The sequence below is a fragment of the Sphaerodactylus townsendi genome, linkage group LG11, assembly GCF_021028975.2.
Source record: "Sphaerodactylus townsendi isolate TG3544 linkage group LG11, MPM_Stown_v2.3, whole genome shotgun sequence".
NCBI lineage: Eukaryota > Metazoa > Chordata > Lepidosauria > Squamata > Sphaerodactylidae > Sphaerodactylus > Sphaerodactylus townsendi.
In genome coordinates this window covers 53,450,157-53,466,282 of record NC_059435.1, presented here as the reverse complement: position 1 = coordinate 53,466,282, position 16,126 = coordinate 53,450,157, and the positions used below count along the sequence as shown (strand labels likewise).

The 16,126-nt window shown below is 44.3% G+C and overlaps 1 protein-coding gene across 1 annotated transcript; it reads left to right on the top strand.

The window, feature by feature from the left end:
• The first annotated feature begins 7,132 nt into the window (after positions 1–7,132).
• Positions 7,133–15,275, top strand: ACBD7 (acyl-CoA binding domain containing 7). Its single transcript, XM_048511225.1, has 4 exons — positions 7,133–7,263; positions 14,181–14,298; positions 14,879–14,941; positions 15,045–15,275. Exons 1-4 carry the CDS (start codon positions 7,252–7,254, stop codon positions 15,116–15,118), a joined length of 267 nt encoding a protein of 88 aa, XP_048367182.1. The 5' UTR covers positions 7,133–7,251; the 3' UTR covers positions 15,119–15,275.
• The last annotated feature ends 851 nt before the right edge of the window (positions 15,276–16,126 follow it).

Below are 16,126 nucleotides of genomic sequence, written 5' to 3'. Positions count from 1 at the left end.
TGTGCAGGGTAAAGGAAGAAGTGAGGCTGTCCCTCCTTCGTCCTCCAGAGGTCGCTGTGAGCGCAGTTTGTTGGGATACCCGCGGGATTTTAGAGGCAGCTGGCCTACTCGCTCTTCAAATCACTTTTCATTATCAGGAAACATAATTCAACTTTTGCATGACTAGAATTTGCATGACTAGAATAAACATTCTTTTGAGACAAGATTTCTTTTTCCCTCCTGGAATTGCATTGTTTTTATTCACTTCACTTCAGTGTTTATTATGGCCCACCGGTCCTTCAGAAGCAGAGTAAAACAGTAGAAGCAGAGTAAAACAATACCCAGCCGGTACCCCTCCTGGAGGGTGCTGTGTGGAGCCAGTGTGGTGTAGTGATTAAGAGAACATAAGAACTAGCCTGCTGGATCAGACCAGAGTCCATCTAGTCCAGCTCTCTGCTACTCGCAGTGGCCCACCAGGTGCCTTTGGGAGCTCACATGCAGGAGGTGAAAGCAATGGCCTGCTGCTGCTACTGCTGCTCCTGAGCACCTGGTCTGTTAAGGCATTTGCAATCTCAGATCAAGGAGGATCAAGATTGGTAGCCATAAATCGACTTCTCCTCCATAAATCTGTCCAATCCCTTTTTAAAGCTACCCAGGTTAGTGGCCATCACCACCTCCTGTGGCAGCATATTCCAAACACCAATCACACGTTGCGTGAAGAAGTGTTTCCTTTTATTAGTCCTAATTCTTCCCCCCAGCATTTTCAATGAATGCTCCCTGGTTCCTTAGTGAGTTGTGAGAAAGAGAGAAAAATTTCTCTCTACCAACATTTTCTACCCCATGCATAATTTTATAGACTTCAATCATATCCCCCCTCAGACGTCTCCTCTCCAAACTAAAGAGTCCCAATCGCTGCAGCCTCTCCTCATAAGGAAGGTACTCCAATCCTTCAATCATCCTCATTGCCCTTCTCTGCACTTTTTCTATCTCTTCTTTTTGAGATGTGGGCTGGTACCAGAGCGGAGACGCCAGTACTCCAAGTGCTTGGTCGCACCCGCGTGTCTTTATATAAAGGAGGCATGACAATCCTTCTTGCAGTTTTATTATCAACTCCTTTCCTAAATTATCCCCAGCATAGAGTTTGCCTTTTTTTGCCACAGCTGCCATGCATTGAGTTGACGCATTCCCAAGCAACTATCAACTACGACCCCCAAATCCCTCTCTTCCTGGTCTGTGACTGATAGCACTGGAAGCCCCTGTAGCAGTGTGTGAAGTTTGGATTTTTTGCCCCTATGTGCACTTCCACTCTTACATTTTGCTACATTGAACTGCATTTGCCATTTCTTGTAGCCCACTCACCTAATTTATCAAGGTCCGCTTGGAGCTCTTCGCAATCCTTTGTGGTTCTCACCACCCTACATAATTTGGTATCATCTGCAAACTTGGCCACCACACTACCCACCCCTACTTCCAGGTCATTTATGAATATAAGTTAAAGAGCACTGGTCCCAATACGGATCCTTGGGGGACACCACTCCCTACATCTCTCCATTGTGAGAACTTCCCATTTATACCCACCCTTTGTTTCCTGTTCCTCAACCAGTTTTTAATCCATAGGAGGACTTCCCCTCTTATTCCTTCATTGCTGAGTTTTCTCAACAGTTTCTCAACGGTGTGCAAAGAGCAGGTTCACTCTAATGTGGAGAACCAGGTTTGATTCCCCTCTCTGCCACTTGAGCTGTGGAGGCTTATCTGGTAAACTAGATTAGCTTGTGCACTCCAGCACATGCCAGCTGGGTGACCTTGGGCTAGTCACAGTTCTTTGGAGCTCTCTCATCCCCAACTATCTCAGGGCGTTTGTTGTGAGGGGGGAAGGGAAAGCAGTTTGTAAGCCTCTTTGAGTCTCCTTACAGGAGAGAAAGGGGGTATAAATCCAACTCTTTTTCTTCTTCAGCTAATATAAAATTAATTAACTACATAAAACCTCTCGTGCATCAGTAGTAGGCAAGGCACAGCATCAAGGTGCTGGTTGACCTGAACAGAGACGTTCTTGAGAATCACTTGGCTATATTGGATGACCAGAAATGCCAGAGGCCGGGATGGTGTGCATCTAAGAGTGTGCAAAGAACTGTATAGAGAGCTTGCAGAGGCTTTGTTCATCATCTTCCAGACCTTTTGGAGGACAGGAGTCATGTCACAAGACTGGAGAAAGGCAAACATTATTTTCAAAAACAGGCCACTCCGTCTGAGCTCTGTCCCAGGGAAGATTCTAGAGCAGATTTAAGAGCACATTCTCAGCTTGCATCCTGGCAAGCATTTGGATGGGAGACCCAAGGAATACCAGGAGTGGAAACAGGCAATGGCATACCACTTCTGAAGGTCTGTTGCCTGAAAACTCGGGATTGCCATAAGTCAGTTGTGACAGGCAAAACACACACAGGTAGTTGCCGGTTGGACACCTAAAACATGTCAACAACTGGGGTGGGACTCTTCCATAGCATTTACAGTGCAACCCTAAAATGACTTTTATAAGCATACTGAAGTCAGTAGAATTAGGAGGGTGCCACTTTGTTTTGAACTGCACAGTTAGAATGAAGAAGAAGAAGAGCAGGAGGAGTTTGGATTTATATTCCACCTTTGTCTTCTGTAAGGAGACTGAAGGTGGCTTACAAGCTCCTTTCCCTTCTTCTTCCACAACAGACACCTTATGAGGTAGATGGGGCTGAGAGAGTTCCAAAGAACTATGACTAGCCCAAGGTCACCCAGCAGGAAGGTAGGAGTGCGGAAAAACATCTGGTTCACCAGATAAGCCTCTGCCATTCAGGTGGAGTGGGGAATCAAACCCGTTCTCCGGATTAGAATCCAACTGCTCTTAACCGCTACACCACGCTGTCTCTCAATGTCCTCTTCCTTATATTTTCTTTTTTCTTTGAAGTGCATGTATTTGAGGAAATGAAACTTTTGAATCAGCATTAGTGAAGGTAATGTAAAGAACTGTGAAGTATTTGTAGTTGATGCATTGTCAAGGACCAGACATACTACTTGGCCCTGAGCTCCTTAGAAGAAGAGGTGGATGAAAGTATGATAGTTTCCAATGGATTCAACAGAAATTTCATAGGGCAGCATTAGAAAACACTCCTGAACTGTGCTCCTTACCAGTTCTGAATTTATTTTCTGTAATCAAAAGGGAGACAAACCATATCTGATGTTTTACCAACAGCCAATAAACCAACTCCAGATTTAACAGCTTCTTTATTGCTTTAGCCTTAATTTCAGTCCATTCCCAATCTCCACTGAATCATAAAAATCTGAAGCAGTGAAGGAACTGCATAAATAACATGAAATGAAAAATTAAGCACTAAGATGAATTACCTCACCGCTATCGGAGCCAAGGAGGTTGGATCAGGAAGCAGTTATTTCCAGAAGAATGTCATGATAGTACATCTTCCAGAAGACAGCTCTGCAGGGATATTCTGTGCAGTTTTGTGTGGGTTGGCCTGTCAGAGATTATAGTACAGTTTGTTTTACGTTGCCTGCTTCTTGTACTCTTTGGTGCAAACATGTCTAACATTTTGAATTTTGCTGCAATTACATGCTCTCTTCTAAGCAGCAGGGAAATGGATCTCCTCTGCCTAGACTGGTGGGTGACTGACAATAGAAAAACAAGTCAAATTTGCCTAAAGGGCTTTCTGTCAGTGTGCATTTCTGTTGTGCCACAAGCGGAAGTGAAGAAATTAATTCCTACTGAGACTTATATGATTGGCAGGAGTTGCGACTGCAAGCATTTGTGGCCTTTTGAGAAGTGCATCACCACAAAATGGCTACCCCAGTGTGCATTCATGGATGTTGTTTCTCTGAGTGTGGTAAGGAATTTTCCTCTTAAATAAAAACAAGCTTAAATTTGAGGGAAGGGGTGCTGGATTTTTCCCAGTCCCTTTCCTCATTCATATTTTCAAAATAAGGTTTTGATTAAAAGAAATAACCAAGGGAAGCTCTGAGTTTTTATGTGGTCTGTGAAAGCCATTCTGTGCTGTGTAATTTCCAAAAGCTTACTAATAAACCATGGGATGGCCTTTTTGCAAGTATTTGTGGGAGTAGGAATCCCTTCTCTTTCATTTGTGTCTTTCACTAGCTCTTCCCATACTTATTTTAACTTTTTGTAGTGAGGATCCCTCTGCCTCTCTCATGTGATGTGAAGGAATTGTAAACATTGCAAGTGCTGGGGGGGGGGGGGGAAGGGAAAATCGCTCACTTCTCTTTCATTCGTGTCTTTCACTAGCTCTTCCCATACTTATTTTAACTTTTTGTAGTGAGGATCCCTCTGCCTCTCTCTTTCTGCTTCTGTGACAAAAGAAGTTTCAAGCAAACACCCTAATAAAGATCAGGTGCTCTATCCAGAGCCTGTTATCCCTTGAGCTGGGGTGACTGCCCAAGCTTCTAGTGCACAGGTGTCAAACTTACGGCCCTCCAGATGTTATGGACTACAGTTCCCACCATCATGCAGTTCCCACCATCATGCCAGCATCATGCTGGCAGGGGATGATGGGAACTGTAGTCCATAACATCTGGAGGGGTGCAAGTTTGACACCTATGTTCTAGTGCTTGTCTCTCTCTCACACACCGTCTCTCCATTCTCTGATGACTTTTTGGGGTACCTCCAAGCCAGCTGGAGATGTGGTAGGGGTAAAGAGGAATAGGGAAGGCATATAGAAGGGGTCAGGAAACAAGGTAGTGGGTGCCATGGCCCCCATGGGCATCATGTTGTGACTCACACAACAGCATCTATCTGTACAGAAAGAGTTCAAGGGTGTAATGCAGATGCCATTTATTCATAGCCCACCTTTCTCACTGAGACTGGAGGCAGATTACCACGATACAGAACAGACTTTTCTAAATTATTTATGCCCCAATTCGGTTTCCAATAAAACACAATGACAAAGTACAATAAGAATACAGGTTACCTGTTTGAAACAAGCCCTCTGGCATAACACAGCTAGGCCCATTATGCATGGAGCACTTCCCGCAATGCTCCTCATCCAGCAGTGCCTTCACAGTGGGGTTTCCTCGTGTTTCCTTGTTTACATGCAAGGAGGTGCTGTGAGGCCAGAACTCAAGTCCGGCCTGCTCAGCTGTTTGAGAAAAGATATGTTAGAAACAAATTCCCCCAAAAAACCAAGACATCTGACATCAGAAACAAACAGACATTTTTACTTAGTAGAATTTAGAAAGTTACAGAATGTGAACTCTCCCGAGGGAGAGACATGCCCCGGGTGCTCTCGAATGAGAGACACACCCACCATACGAAAGACCTTAGTCTTTATAGATACAAAGTATACAGACGTCACACAATCATCATCATACCCCTTTCACGTGCTATAAGCATGAACCTTAAAATCCCATTGGATAGTTCTGTCTCCTTGTCACACTAAGACAGCCTCTATTCTACGTGTTACATTCCTTCTGTTATTCAAACGCTGCATGCTGTTAGCTCGTGGCCCTCTCTGCCCATATGCAAAGGGCTACAATAAAACTAACTTCTGCCTCCAAGAAAAACCTGTTTTCTAAGTTAGCTCCTTCAGAGAGACATTTCCTTAGGCAATGCAGGTTTGAATCTACATACATTCTTTGAGATCATAAAACTTCCCTTTTCATTTTAAAATGATTTTACCTTTAAAAGATTATACAATTATTCCCTTCGATTCCAATACAATAGAATTATAGTGAAATACTAATACATGTGACTCTCTCATCATTTCTGTGTTCATTTAACATAAATAGAAAAACACTTTTTCCTATTAACTAATCACATTCATTAGCAAGTTCTAACAAGACAAAGTTATAAAATGTATATGTCTTCTGTCACGTTGGCCTTTAGTGACAAGATCTTAAAGATGTTATGTTTGCTTGCCTGCATACTCACTGACAAGCTTATAACGAGCCTTTTGACCTGCTGCAAAAATGCAGGCTTCTGGTCACTTATACAGAAGCACCATTTTGATTCTTCATATCTTTGGTTCATATGAATTTCCATATTTCTTAATCAAATACAATTTATAGACATTCTGATCCTTCCCCACAGTGCCTTACTGCCTGCTGTGCAGCTTGCATAGTTTGCTTGCCCCCACTTCTGGGTGACTCCCCCATCCAATGGAAAATTGAAGATTGTTGACTTTTTCTTTAGCCCTTTAAATGTAATAACAATATTTCTTATATCAATATTGTGCATGCTGGGGCCCCCTCCCACACACAGATCCACCACCAGCATTTCCCTAAAAAAGCAAAAACAATGATAGCAGCCTGCACAATGTTAATATAAGGAATATTGATATTACACGTAAGGGCTTTAAAAAAGCTGGCAATCTTCAATCTTGCAAACTCAGATTTTGTAGTGGGCTCCATTTTCCCTAGCTATACGGCTGCCTGGAGTGGAGGGCAGAAGGGATGGCTGGCTGGGAGGCCAGCCAGTGGGAGAAGGGAGTCTGCTGCCCCTGTCCTCCTGAGGCTAGGGGGCAGGGCTTGGGGAGACATGGCAACACCCCCAGGGGTGGGTGGGGGCGTGGCCCTGCCCCCAGCCCCCCCATTAAAAATCTATACCTACATCCCTGTGCGGGGCAGTGAATAATTGGCCCTACCCTACTAAACATAAGCACTAGTCAGCACTAAAAGAGCCCTGTACCTAAGTTCCTATAGCCCCCTACCATTTAAACTGCTGCAATACTGAAACCCTAACTTGACTGTCAAATCTAGTTGAACTCAGGTGGATTAATTTCCAGGCGAACTTTTATGGGATCGTGTAATGGTCTGGAGGGAGGAGGCATGAATAAGATTTAGGAGAATATAGAAAAAACTGCATCATTGCATCGGGCGAACGTACATTATTGCAAATCGATTGTGCAAGCTGAAGCCAATGGGACTTTTATCCCAACAATGCCAAATACGTCAGCTTAAATAAATATTGCATCCAACTCTACACATGCATATTGCATACTGCATACATCTGTTCACATGCATAAGGAAAAGTCAAGCGCTGGAGCAGTTTTCCCAAGCGAGCGGCTGCCGGTGCATCACCCGTGCTGCCAATCAAACCGACGCACCAGCGAGCGGTGGCCAGCAACGGCTAAGCGAGCAATGCGGCGGTTTTCGGTTGCTGGATAAACCATCGGAATGACGTCAGAGCACCCGCGGCCAATGAGGGTAGCGCACATCCCGTGCCTATATAATGGACTGTGAAGCGCAGTAGCCGTTTACTTCTTGGTGCGAACGCTTTGAAAGATGACTCTTCAGGTAAGAAAACTCTCCAGGTGGGACATATCAGGGCTGCGTTTTGCACCTACTTTGTAGAATTAGCACTGCGAACGAGTTTTTCGTCTGCCAACGTATTTTAATGCCGAGGAGAGTCAGGTAGATAGAAGCGAGGAGGTTGGGACTAGAAGTGTAGGACCCCAGCCATCCCGCCCCTCTCTTCTCACAGCCCTCCTGTAAATCAGGGGACGTTCTGACTGCTTAATTTAATGGGATTTTATTGGATTGGCATTTCACTGTCGGGGGGAGAGGCATTTAAAACTTGCGCAACGCGATCCTAGTAAGCGTATTTCTTCCGCGGACGTTGCACTCAGTTTAGAAGATCTTGCGCCCCTGTGGGCGCCTGTGCAGAAGTAGCCGATGCAGAAATTGGCATGCTTGCCCTTCGGGATGAGAAGCAACTGCAGTAGCGCGGTGAATTGCGGGGAGGAAGGGGTGTACGCGGCTCCACTTGCCCCGCAGGAGCAAGTTTCAGGCCGGCGGGCCCGCCCGCGGATTCTTGTCGCTGACAGCCGTGCATCTTGCGCAGGGTTGCGCCTTCAGATGCTGTCGCGCGGGTTGTTTAGGAAAAGCGCCGCTGCGGCTTTGCAACTTTTCGCCAGCCAAGGCTGAGTGCGTGAGGGAAATGTGAGCGGCCACGAGACTTACCTCTCCTGTAACTGATGTCACGCATTTGCTTCTGAGTAAATGTGCATAGGATTTTACTGCAAGGAGAGCCGGAAAATGGCATGCATTAAATTATGAGCAGCATATATAACGGGGCTGCAAGAAGGGTGTTGTGCCGTTCTCTCCCCATTGGGTGGAACTTCCCTCTCAGTAAGATCTCTCCGGAAAGGGGACAGGAGAAAGTTGGGATCTGTCTCCATTACACATTTTAATAACTATTAGGGGCAGCAATAAGTCTATTTCCTGAAGAATTTGAAGACCAATATGCCTTTAGCTTATACACCTGACCCATTTGCTGCTCACCTTATAAAAGAGGAGTAGGTGTGCCTTGAAGCAAAACAGATGCTCGTTTGATTACATGTGTGGCAGAACTGTGAGGACTGGAGCTACATGCTTGCTGGCTGAAGCAGGTGCTGTCTTCTTGAACTGCTGGGCTTTGGTTTTCTGTCAGTGGTTTGCAGACTGCCTGTTATTTTGCACTTGCATACCTCAGCCATTTCCCAGTTCTGTTGGCATCACTCGGAGGAAAAACAGACTGAGGCTGGCAACAAGAGAGCGATGAGGGTGCTGAAGGCAGCAACAGCATCCTCCTAATCCCTGGGAAGCAGTCAGAATATAGCCAGTAATCTGGCAGCTGGGTTTAACAGCTGCTCTCCGAGCATCTGAATCCTCCAAGGGGAAATTGAAGGGCTAAGTCTTGCCGTAACCCGCGCTGGCTTTGTGGGTATTTGCGCAGTATCAGATTCAAGTCCCTGGCTGGAACGGAGTTGTAAATTGCAAGTGGCATGTCATCTGTGTTGAAAATGACCAAGCAACATAAATTTAAGAGCATGATTGAGATTTTCTAATAAGCCCAAACAGCAAAAGTGTTGTGTATCAAATGGCACGATAAACAGATATGAAGATATTGGTGTTATTCTGCCATTGGTGTTATTCTTGACCTGGATTGCCCATGCTAAGTTAATTTCATGACCTGGAAGTAGGGGTGGGTAGCGTGGTGGCCAAGTTTGCAGATGATGCCAAATTATGTAGGGTGGTGAGAACCGCAAAGGATTGCGAAGAGCTCCAAGCGGACCTTGATAAACTAGGTGAGTGGGCTCAGAAATGGCAAATGCAGTTCAATGTAGCAAAATGCAAAGTGATGCACATAGGGGCAAAAAATCCAAACTTCACATACACGCTACAAGGGTCAGTGCTATCAGTCACAGACCAGGAAAGGGATTTGGGCGTCTTAGTTGATAGTTCCATGGGAATGTCAACTCAATGCATGGCAGCTGTGAAAAAGGCAAACTCTATGCTGCGGATAATTAGGAAAGGAGTTGATAATAAAACGGCAAGGATTGTCATGCCCTTATATAAAGCCATGGGGCGACCACACTTGGAGTACTGTGTTCAGTTCTGGTCGCCACATCTCAAAAAGGATATCGAAGAGATAGAAAAAGTGCAGAGAAGGGCAACAAGGATGATTGAAGGATTGGAGCACCTTCCTTATGAGGAGAGGCTGCAGCGTTTGGGCCTCTTTAGTTTGGAGAGGAGACATCTGAGGGGGGATATGATTGAAGTCTATAAAATTATGCATGGGGTAGAAAATGTTGACAGAGAGAAATTTTTCTCTCTTTCTCACAATACTAGAACCAGGGGGCATTCATTGAAAATGCTGGGGGGGGGGGGGGGGGAGAATTAGGACTAATAAAAGGAAACACTTCTTCACACAACATGTGATTGGTGTTTGGAATATGCTGCCACAGGAGGTGGTGATGGCCACTAACCTGGATAGCTTTAAAAGGGGCTTGGACAGATTTATGGAGGAGAAGTCGATCTGCTGGCTACCAGTGATCTCCCCTTGATCACAAAAAAGGATTTCTGAAGGCCTTAAGCAGACCAGGTGCTCAGGAGCAGCAGCAGCAGAAGGCCGTTGCTTTCACATCCTGCATGTGAGCCCCCAAAGGCACCTGGTGGGCCACTGCGAGTAGCAGAGAGCTGGACTAGATGGACTCTGGTCTGATCCAGCAGGCTAGTTCTTATGGTCTTATGTTCATTAGATTTCAAAGATAAGGAACTGAACAGAGTCAGTCCTGGCTAATTTTTAGATGGGAGACCACCAAGGTGATCCAGGGTTGCTAAGCAGAGGGGGCAGTGGCAAACCACTAGTGAACATCTCTTGCCTTGTAAACCTTACAGAGTAATAGATTGGCTGCAGCCTTATAGTTTGGCCTGTGAAGCTTGAAGCTTATCTTTGGTGAGCATAGTGGTGGAGTACATGCTGTTGCCTTTTAAATTACCCTGAGTGCCATGTGGGGGGAAGCAGAAAGGTAATAAATTTCAACTATTTAAAGAATAACATCAAAAAATGTCTCTGTAACTGACTGCAAATTCCAGCAGGTAGTGTAAAGGGCCTTCATGATCATCTAGTACAAACCTTTGCTTGGTGTCAGAAATATAAATTCAGTCATACTTAACAGACAGCCATCCAGTCTCTGCCTGCAAGACCTCTAGCAGATGTGACACCACTCTCCCAAGCAACAGTTTTTATTGTCAAGCCTCTCAAACTTTTAGCATTACTGTCAGACCATTAGTAGCTTTTAATTCACATCTGGAACCTAATTTCTTTTAACTTACCAAGTCTTGCCCTCGAGCAGCAGAAAACAGTCTTTGCCATCTTCTATGTGACATCCCTTTGAATATTTTAAAAGCATAATGGTCTTCATTTCCAGACTAAACATTTATTTATTGGTTGGTTTGCTTTATACCCCATTCATAAGGATTATGAGGATTTCTGCCTTGGCATTTAGGTCTTGTTTTAGTCCTTAGAAAAAGGGAAAACTAAACTCATCTAAGCAGCAACCATTTCAAACCGAGGTGCACAACTTTCTAGATCTCAAAACATCACCTTGGAAAGTATGAAATTCTTGGCCAAGAGTGATGGTCTTGGATTTTCTGCAGCTCCACAAGGAAATGGCTACAGTCCAAATAATATTGTGATTACCGTATATACTCGTGTATAAGTCGACCCACATATAAGTCGAGGCATCTAATTTTACCACAAAAAACTGGGGAAACTTATTGACTCGCGAATAAGTCGAGGGTGGGAAATGCAGCATCAATTGAGGCATCAGTAGGTTAAATGTTTTTGAATATTTATTTCAAAGAAAAACAGTAAACTGGCTCTGTAAGTGGAAAAGAGGGTCAACAAGAACAATATGGTATCAACAATAACTTTAAAAGTACAAAAACCTTAGCTCAACCAGACAACTTCAAGCTAAAACACAAGAGCTAAAATCTCTTCAAAAACTTGGGATTCCTCATCATCATCTGTATGCATTCCAAATGTAACCCAACTTAGATTTTAAAGTAGGGATATTTAATCAGAAATGATCCCCATAAAATCTACTATTAGCTTCCATTGAAAACAGGCTGGGGATGGGGCAGATCCATCTTTAGGACTCAATAACTTTGGATCCCCTGACCCAAACTTCACCAAACCTGGCTGGTATCATAAAGAGACTCTCCTGATGAGACCAGCCAGGTTTGGTGAAGTTTGGTTCAGAGGGTCCAAAGTTATGGACCCTCAAAAGGGTAGCCCCATCTACTAATAGCTCCCATTGAAAACAATGGGGAATGGGGGCAGCTCCTTTGGGGGTCCATAACTTTGGACCCCCAGAACCAAACTTTACCAAACTTGGCTGGTATCATCAGGAGTGTCTTCTGAGGGTACCCTGAAATTTTGGTGCCTCTAGCATTAAAACTGCGCCCCCTGGTGGCCAGCAAAGTAAAAACACACAAAAATTTTAATGACCCGCATATAAGTCGAGGGGAGCTTTTTCAGCATTAAAAATGTGCTGAAAAATTGGACTTATACATGAGTATATACGGTAGCTTCACTTGCCCAAGGGACCTGTGGGCTTGGGTATCTCAAACGGACCCTGTATCATGCAGAGAATCATCTCTGAAGTTAAGGAAACTTGCACAAGCAGTTTCTGATACAGAAATGAGAGTCTGCTGTTCAAAGAAACAGCATAAAAAATCATGGGACATTACCACAGCCTTGGCTGTGCTTAAGAAGACTGATTGAGTCAGTGCTGTTCCTTGAAATCAAGAGCTGAAATCTGCACTTTTGTAAACTTTTCTGCCCTGTCCTGGATGGCCCAGGCTAGCCTAACTTTGTCAGATCTCTAAAGCTGAGCAGAGTTGGCCCTGTCAGTAATTAGATGGGAGACTACCAACAAATACCAGAGTGGCAAAGCGGAAGACGGCAATGAAAACCTCCTGTGTTCATCTCTTTCTTTGGAAACCCTGCTGGGTTGCATAAGTCGGTTGCACTTGACAACACACAAACTTTTCTAAAAACAGTTTTTAATTATTGATTATCAACAAGATTGGGTAGAATCAAGCTTAGAAGCATTTTAGCGGGTCAACAAGAAAACGGGAAAAAACCTCTGATAGCGTGAATGAGTGATGGCATCAGGGTCACGCATACTGGAAAAAGTGAAAAATAGGTCCTGTACTTCAGAATAAGTTTGTATTCTGTCCCAGGAAACCGTGATTGTTCCATTTCAAACGTGTATTGTCCTTGTTTTAGCCTCTGAATGTTTGTGGGGAGGCAGCTTATGAGGGCTTCCAATGTTTGACAATTGGATATGTCTCTTGTCAATACGAAGTTGGTCAGAGTCCAGTCCTGGGTATTGACTCCCTGCCATTTTGGTAGGCTTCATACTGAGGTATCAGATTATTAATACTGTACATGGTGTTGTCATGCAGTAACGAAGCAAAATTCTGTCTTTCTCGGTGTCTATGTGCCTTTTTACTGCTGCACACCAAGTACAACATGATTCAGTCCCCCCGCTCATCAACAACTGAAATATTAAGTAGCTGTGCATACAAGGGATTGATATTTTCCACACAGGGAGAAACCTTTCCCCCCTCGCCAGTAGTGGAGCTACAAGGGGGTGGTGTGGGGATGTGTGTTGCACCGGGCATGTGCCTCCCCCCCCCCCGAAAATCGTCCCAACCCCCCCCCCCTTACCTCAGTTCAGCCTGAAAAAGTTCAGGCTAAAACAGGGGTTCATACCAGGGAGCACCCCATCAGCTTTTTGACTCTCCAGATGTTCAGGGCCACAATTGGCATCATCATGCAGCATAGGGGCTGATGGGAATTGTAGTTCCTGAACATCTGGAGAGCCGCAGGTTCCCTACTCCTGGGCTAAAAGATGGCCTGAAAAGGGCCCTTGCGAGCTCCTGGGTAGTGTAGTTCCCACCAAGGCTTTTTAACCTTGAACTGAACAGAGTTGGAAAGAGGCCTGAATTCTGTGTGGAACCTGCAGTGCAGCTGCTGAGCTCTTAGAAATTCCTGCAATGTCAAACGTTGACTGTGAGGAGCTGTTAGTGCCTGCCAGTGTTTTGAAATCTAAATGCTTTAAAATGGTGAACTACACATTTTAATGTTGTAGTTTTTGTTAACTGGATTATGATTGATGCCTTTGCTGCTTGGCTGCTACATTGAGTCCTAGGAGATAAGGCAGATTTGAAGTGTTTTAAACAAATGGACTTTGTTTAAAGACTTTGATCTTTTACCACATTGGAGTTCCTTTCTATTGGGCAAAACAAAGATTCCAGTTTTAGAAGCTTGCAGTCATTTTCATTAGAATGGTTCTCCATCCATAATATGTCAGTTTCCCTCCCATATAGTTTAATGCCATTTGTGTGCACTATTATGGGTCTGTAGCCAGATAGTTCGGGTTTGCATGTGGGATTAACTGGAAGGAAATTCAGACCATTCCTGGATCTCCTTACCCAGTGTTTACAAACATGCACCCTTTGACTCCAGCTTCCTCCATTACTCATTCATTATAGCAATAAAAACAATTGAGTCATTGTTCATATTTTTAACCTCCCCCCCCCCAAAAAAGGAAGGCTCGGGGAGCTTCACAACATAGTCATACAATAATTAATGCATTCTGGATACAATATTTACAGCCTCAATCTACAACAATCTGAAAGCAACAACAGCGCCTAAGATTGAAGCCCTTGACCCAGAAACTAGGCTTTGGAGTTTGGCTCAGTTTATATCCTTCTCTGTCTGGCTGACTGCACAGATTAAATGGAAACCAAGAATCTGATGTCCACCTAGAATGCAAATAGTGGCATCCTGGAAAGTATTTTTAAATTTGATATTTAGAAGGCATTTAAGAAAATGTATGAAAAAGTGTGGGTGTTTCCATTCTTTTTCTCTTCAGGCTGAGTTTGAAAGTGTGGCAGCAAGTGTAAAACAGTTAAAGACCAAGCCAACTGATGATGAACTGAAGGAACTCTATGGACTCTACAAACAGTCTACTGTGGGAGACGTTAATATAGGTAGGTTTGGATCCACACATCTGTGGGTTTTGTTGAAATTTGAGTATTTCTGTCTGTTGGCTCCATTGCTTAAAATCATATGACTTGCGTAGCTGCATGCAGATTTCACAGCAGATCCACTGGGCAGTTTGCAAAGTTTTCATTTCCCCCCTCAAACATTGAGGACTTTGTAATGTGTATCTAACAGCCCCATCCAGAGGGACCCATTAGGCAGGGATGGCACCGCCCCGGCCCCACTCTGTCCCCTGCAGAGGGCTTTGCTGTGACATGGGAAGCCCTAAAAAGTTTTTTTTTAAGGTGAAAATCCCATTGTGGGGATTTTGGTGTATTTCCATCAGCACATGGGCCCTGGTTGGGCATTGGAGGCTGGGGCAGCAGCGAGGGCTTTCAAGTCAAGTGCCGGTGGAGTCGCTGCGGCGTGAATTGCCTGCTCCATTAACGCTTGGCCCCTTGCACCAGCAGAAAGGTGGAACTGATGCTGGCTTAGGGTGCGCTTGTAGCTCCAGAGAGGGCTCCTCCTCGATTGTGCTGCCTGACATAGAAATTAATATTTAGGAACTTGTTTGTGTATCTTTTTCAGCGTGTCCAGGCATAGCAGATTTGAAAGGCAAAGCCAAATGGGAAGGTTGGAACAGCAAGAAAGGTGTTATTCTTACAATTATTATCTAAACCCTATTCTGATTAAAATCATTTTTGTATGCAAAGTGACTAAATAATGGTACAGGCTGCTCCTTTTTGCTTTTCAGGTATGTCAAAGGAAGATGCCATGAAGGCGTATATTGCTAAAGCAAATGAGCTGATAAAGAAATATGGAAAGTAGAATTCCCACAATTATCAACTCTTCCATAGCTGACAGATAGTTTGAAGTCAAGAGCACTACTGACTTGGCAGTTGATGTAGAACTTTATTATCAGCAGTTCAACTTTACAAATTTATACTGGCTGTATTTGTTTACAATAAAATTTTATTTACAACTGGTTTGGCTTAAATGTATCCAGTTTTTGATGAAATTTTAAAGTCTGGCAACTTAAAGTTTAATCCTTGCATTGCCCTTTTTGGTTTTGAGTCGTTTGCATAATTTTCATAGTACGATAAAATAATTCAGTTCTTCAGAAGTGCTAGTGATGTTTGGTTACTGATATCACTAGTTAGGTTTTCTTCCGTTCTTTCACAGTGTCCTGGGTTTCTGTGTAAACTGGGAATCCTCACAATGCCTAGCAATGCCAAAAATGAATGTTTGAAACTGTTATCTAATTTATTTTTATTTTATTAATTTATATGCTGTCCTCCTTATGGGGTCAGGGCAGCTTCTAACACATAATACAATAAACCCATACACTTGAGTAAACAGTTGAAAATTACAGCATAGCTTACACTCAAAAAACTTTTACCACTACAGACACAAGGCCCTCTTCTCAAGACGTGGTAATTTTACAGCCGCCCAGGGATGGCAAAAAGCATCATCCTGGGCTGGCAGTTGTTCAGAGAGGGATACGCTTTCTGCTGCAATGCAGCAGCCTGGGAGTGGCATGAAGCCGCTCCTATTAACCTCGCAAAACTGGCAAGGTTTTTCTAAAGCACTGTCTTCCTGTCGGCGTGGTTCAAACAGCACTGGCGGGAATCGCGTGCCACTTCACTTTCCTTCAACATCGTCCTGTCCTTGGTCGCTATGAGTATTGCAGAGCCCTCTCATCGCTGCCCCTCCGACTTCTGGAAAGGTCGGAGGGCAGCGTGGGCAAGTCCATGCAGCCCTCCAGAGTGACAAAGGACGGGACGGTGACTGGAGGGGGGTGACTGGAGGCGGCTCTCTGGCTGAAGGGGAAGTGCC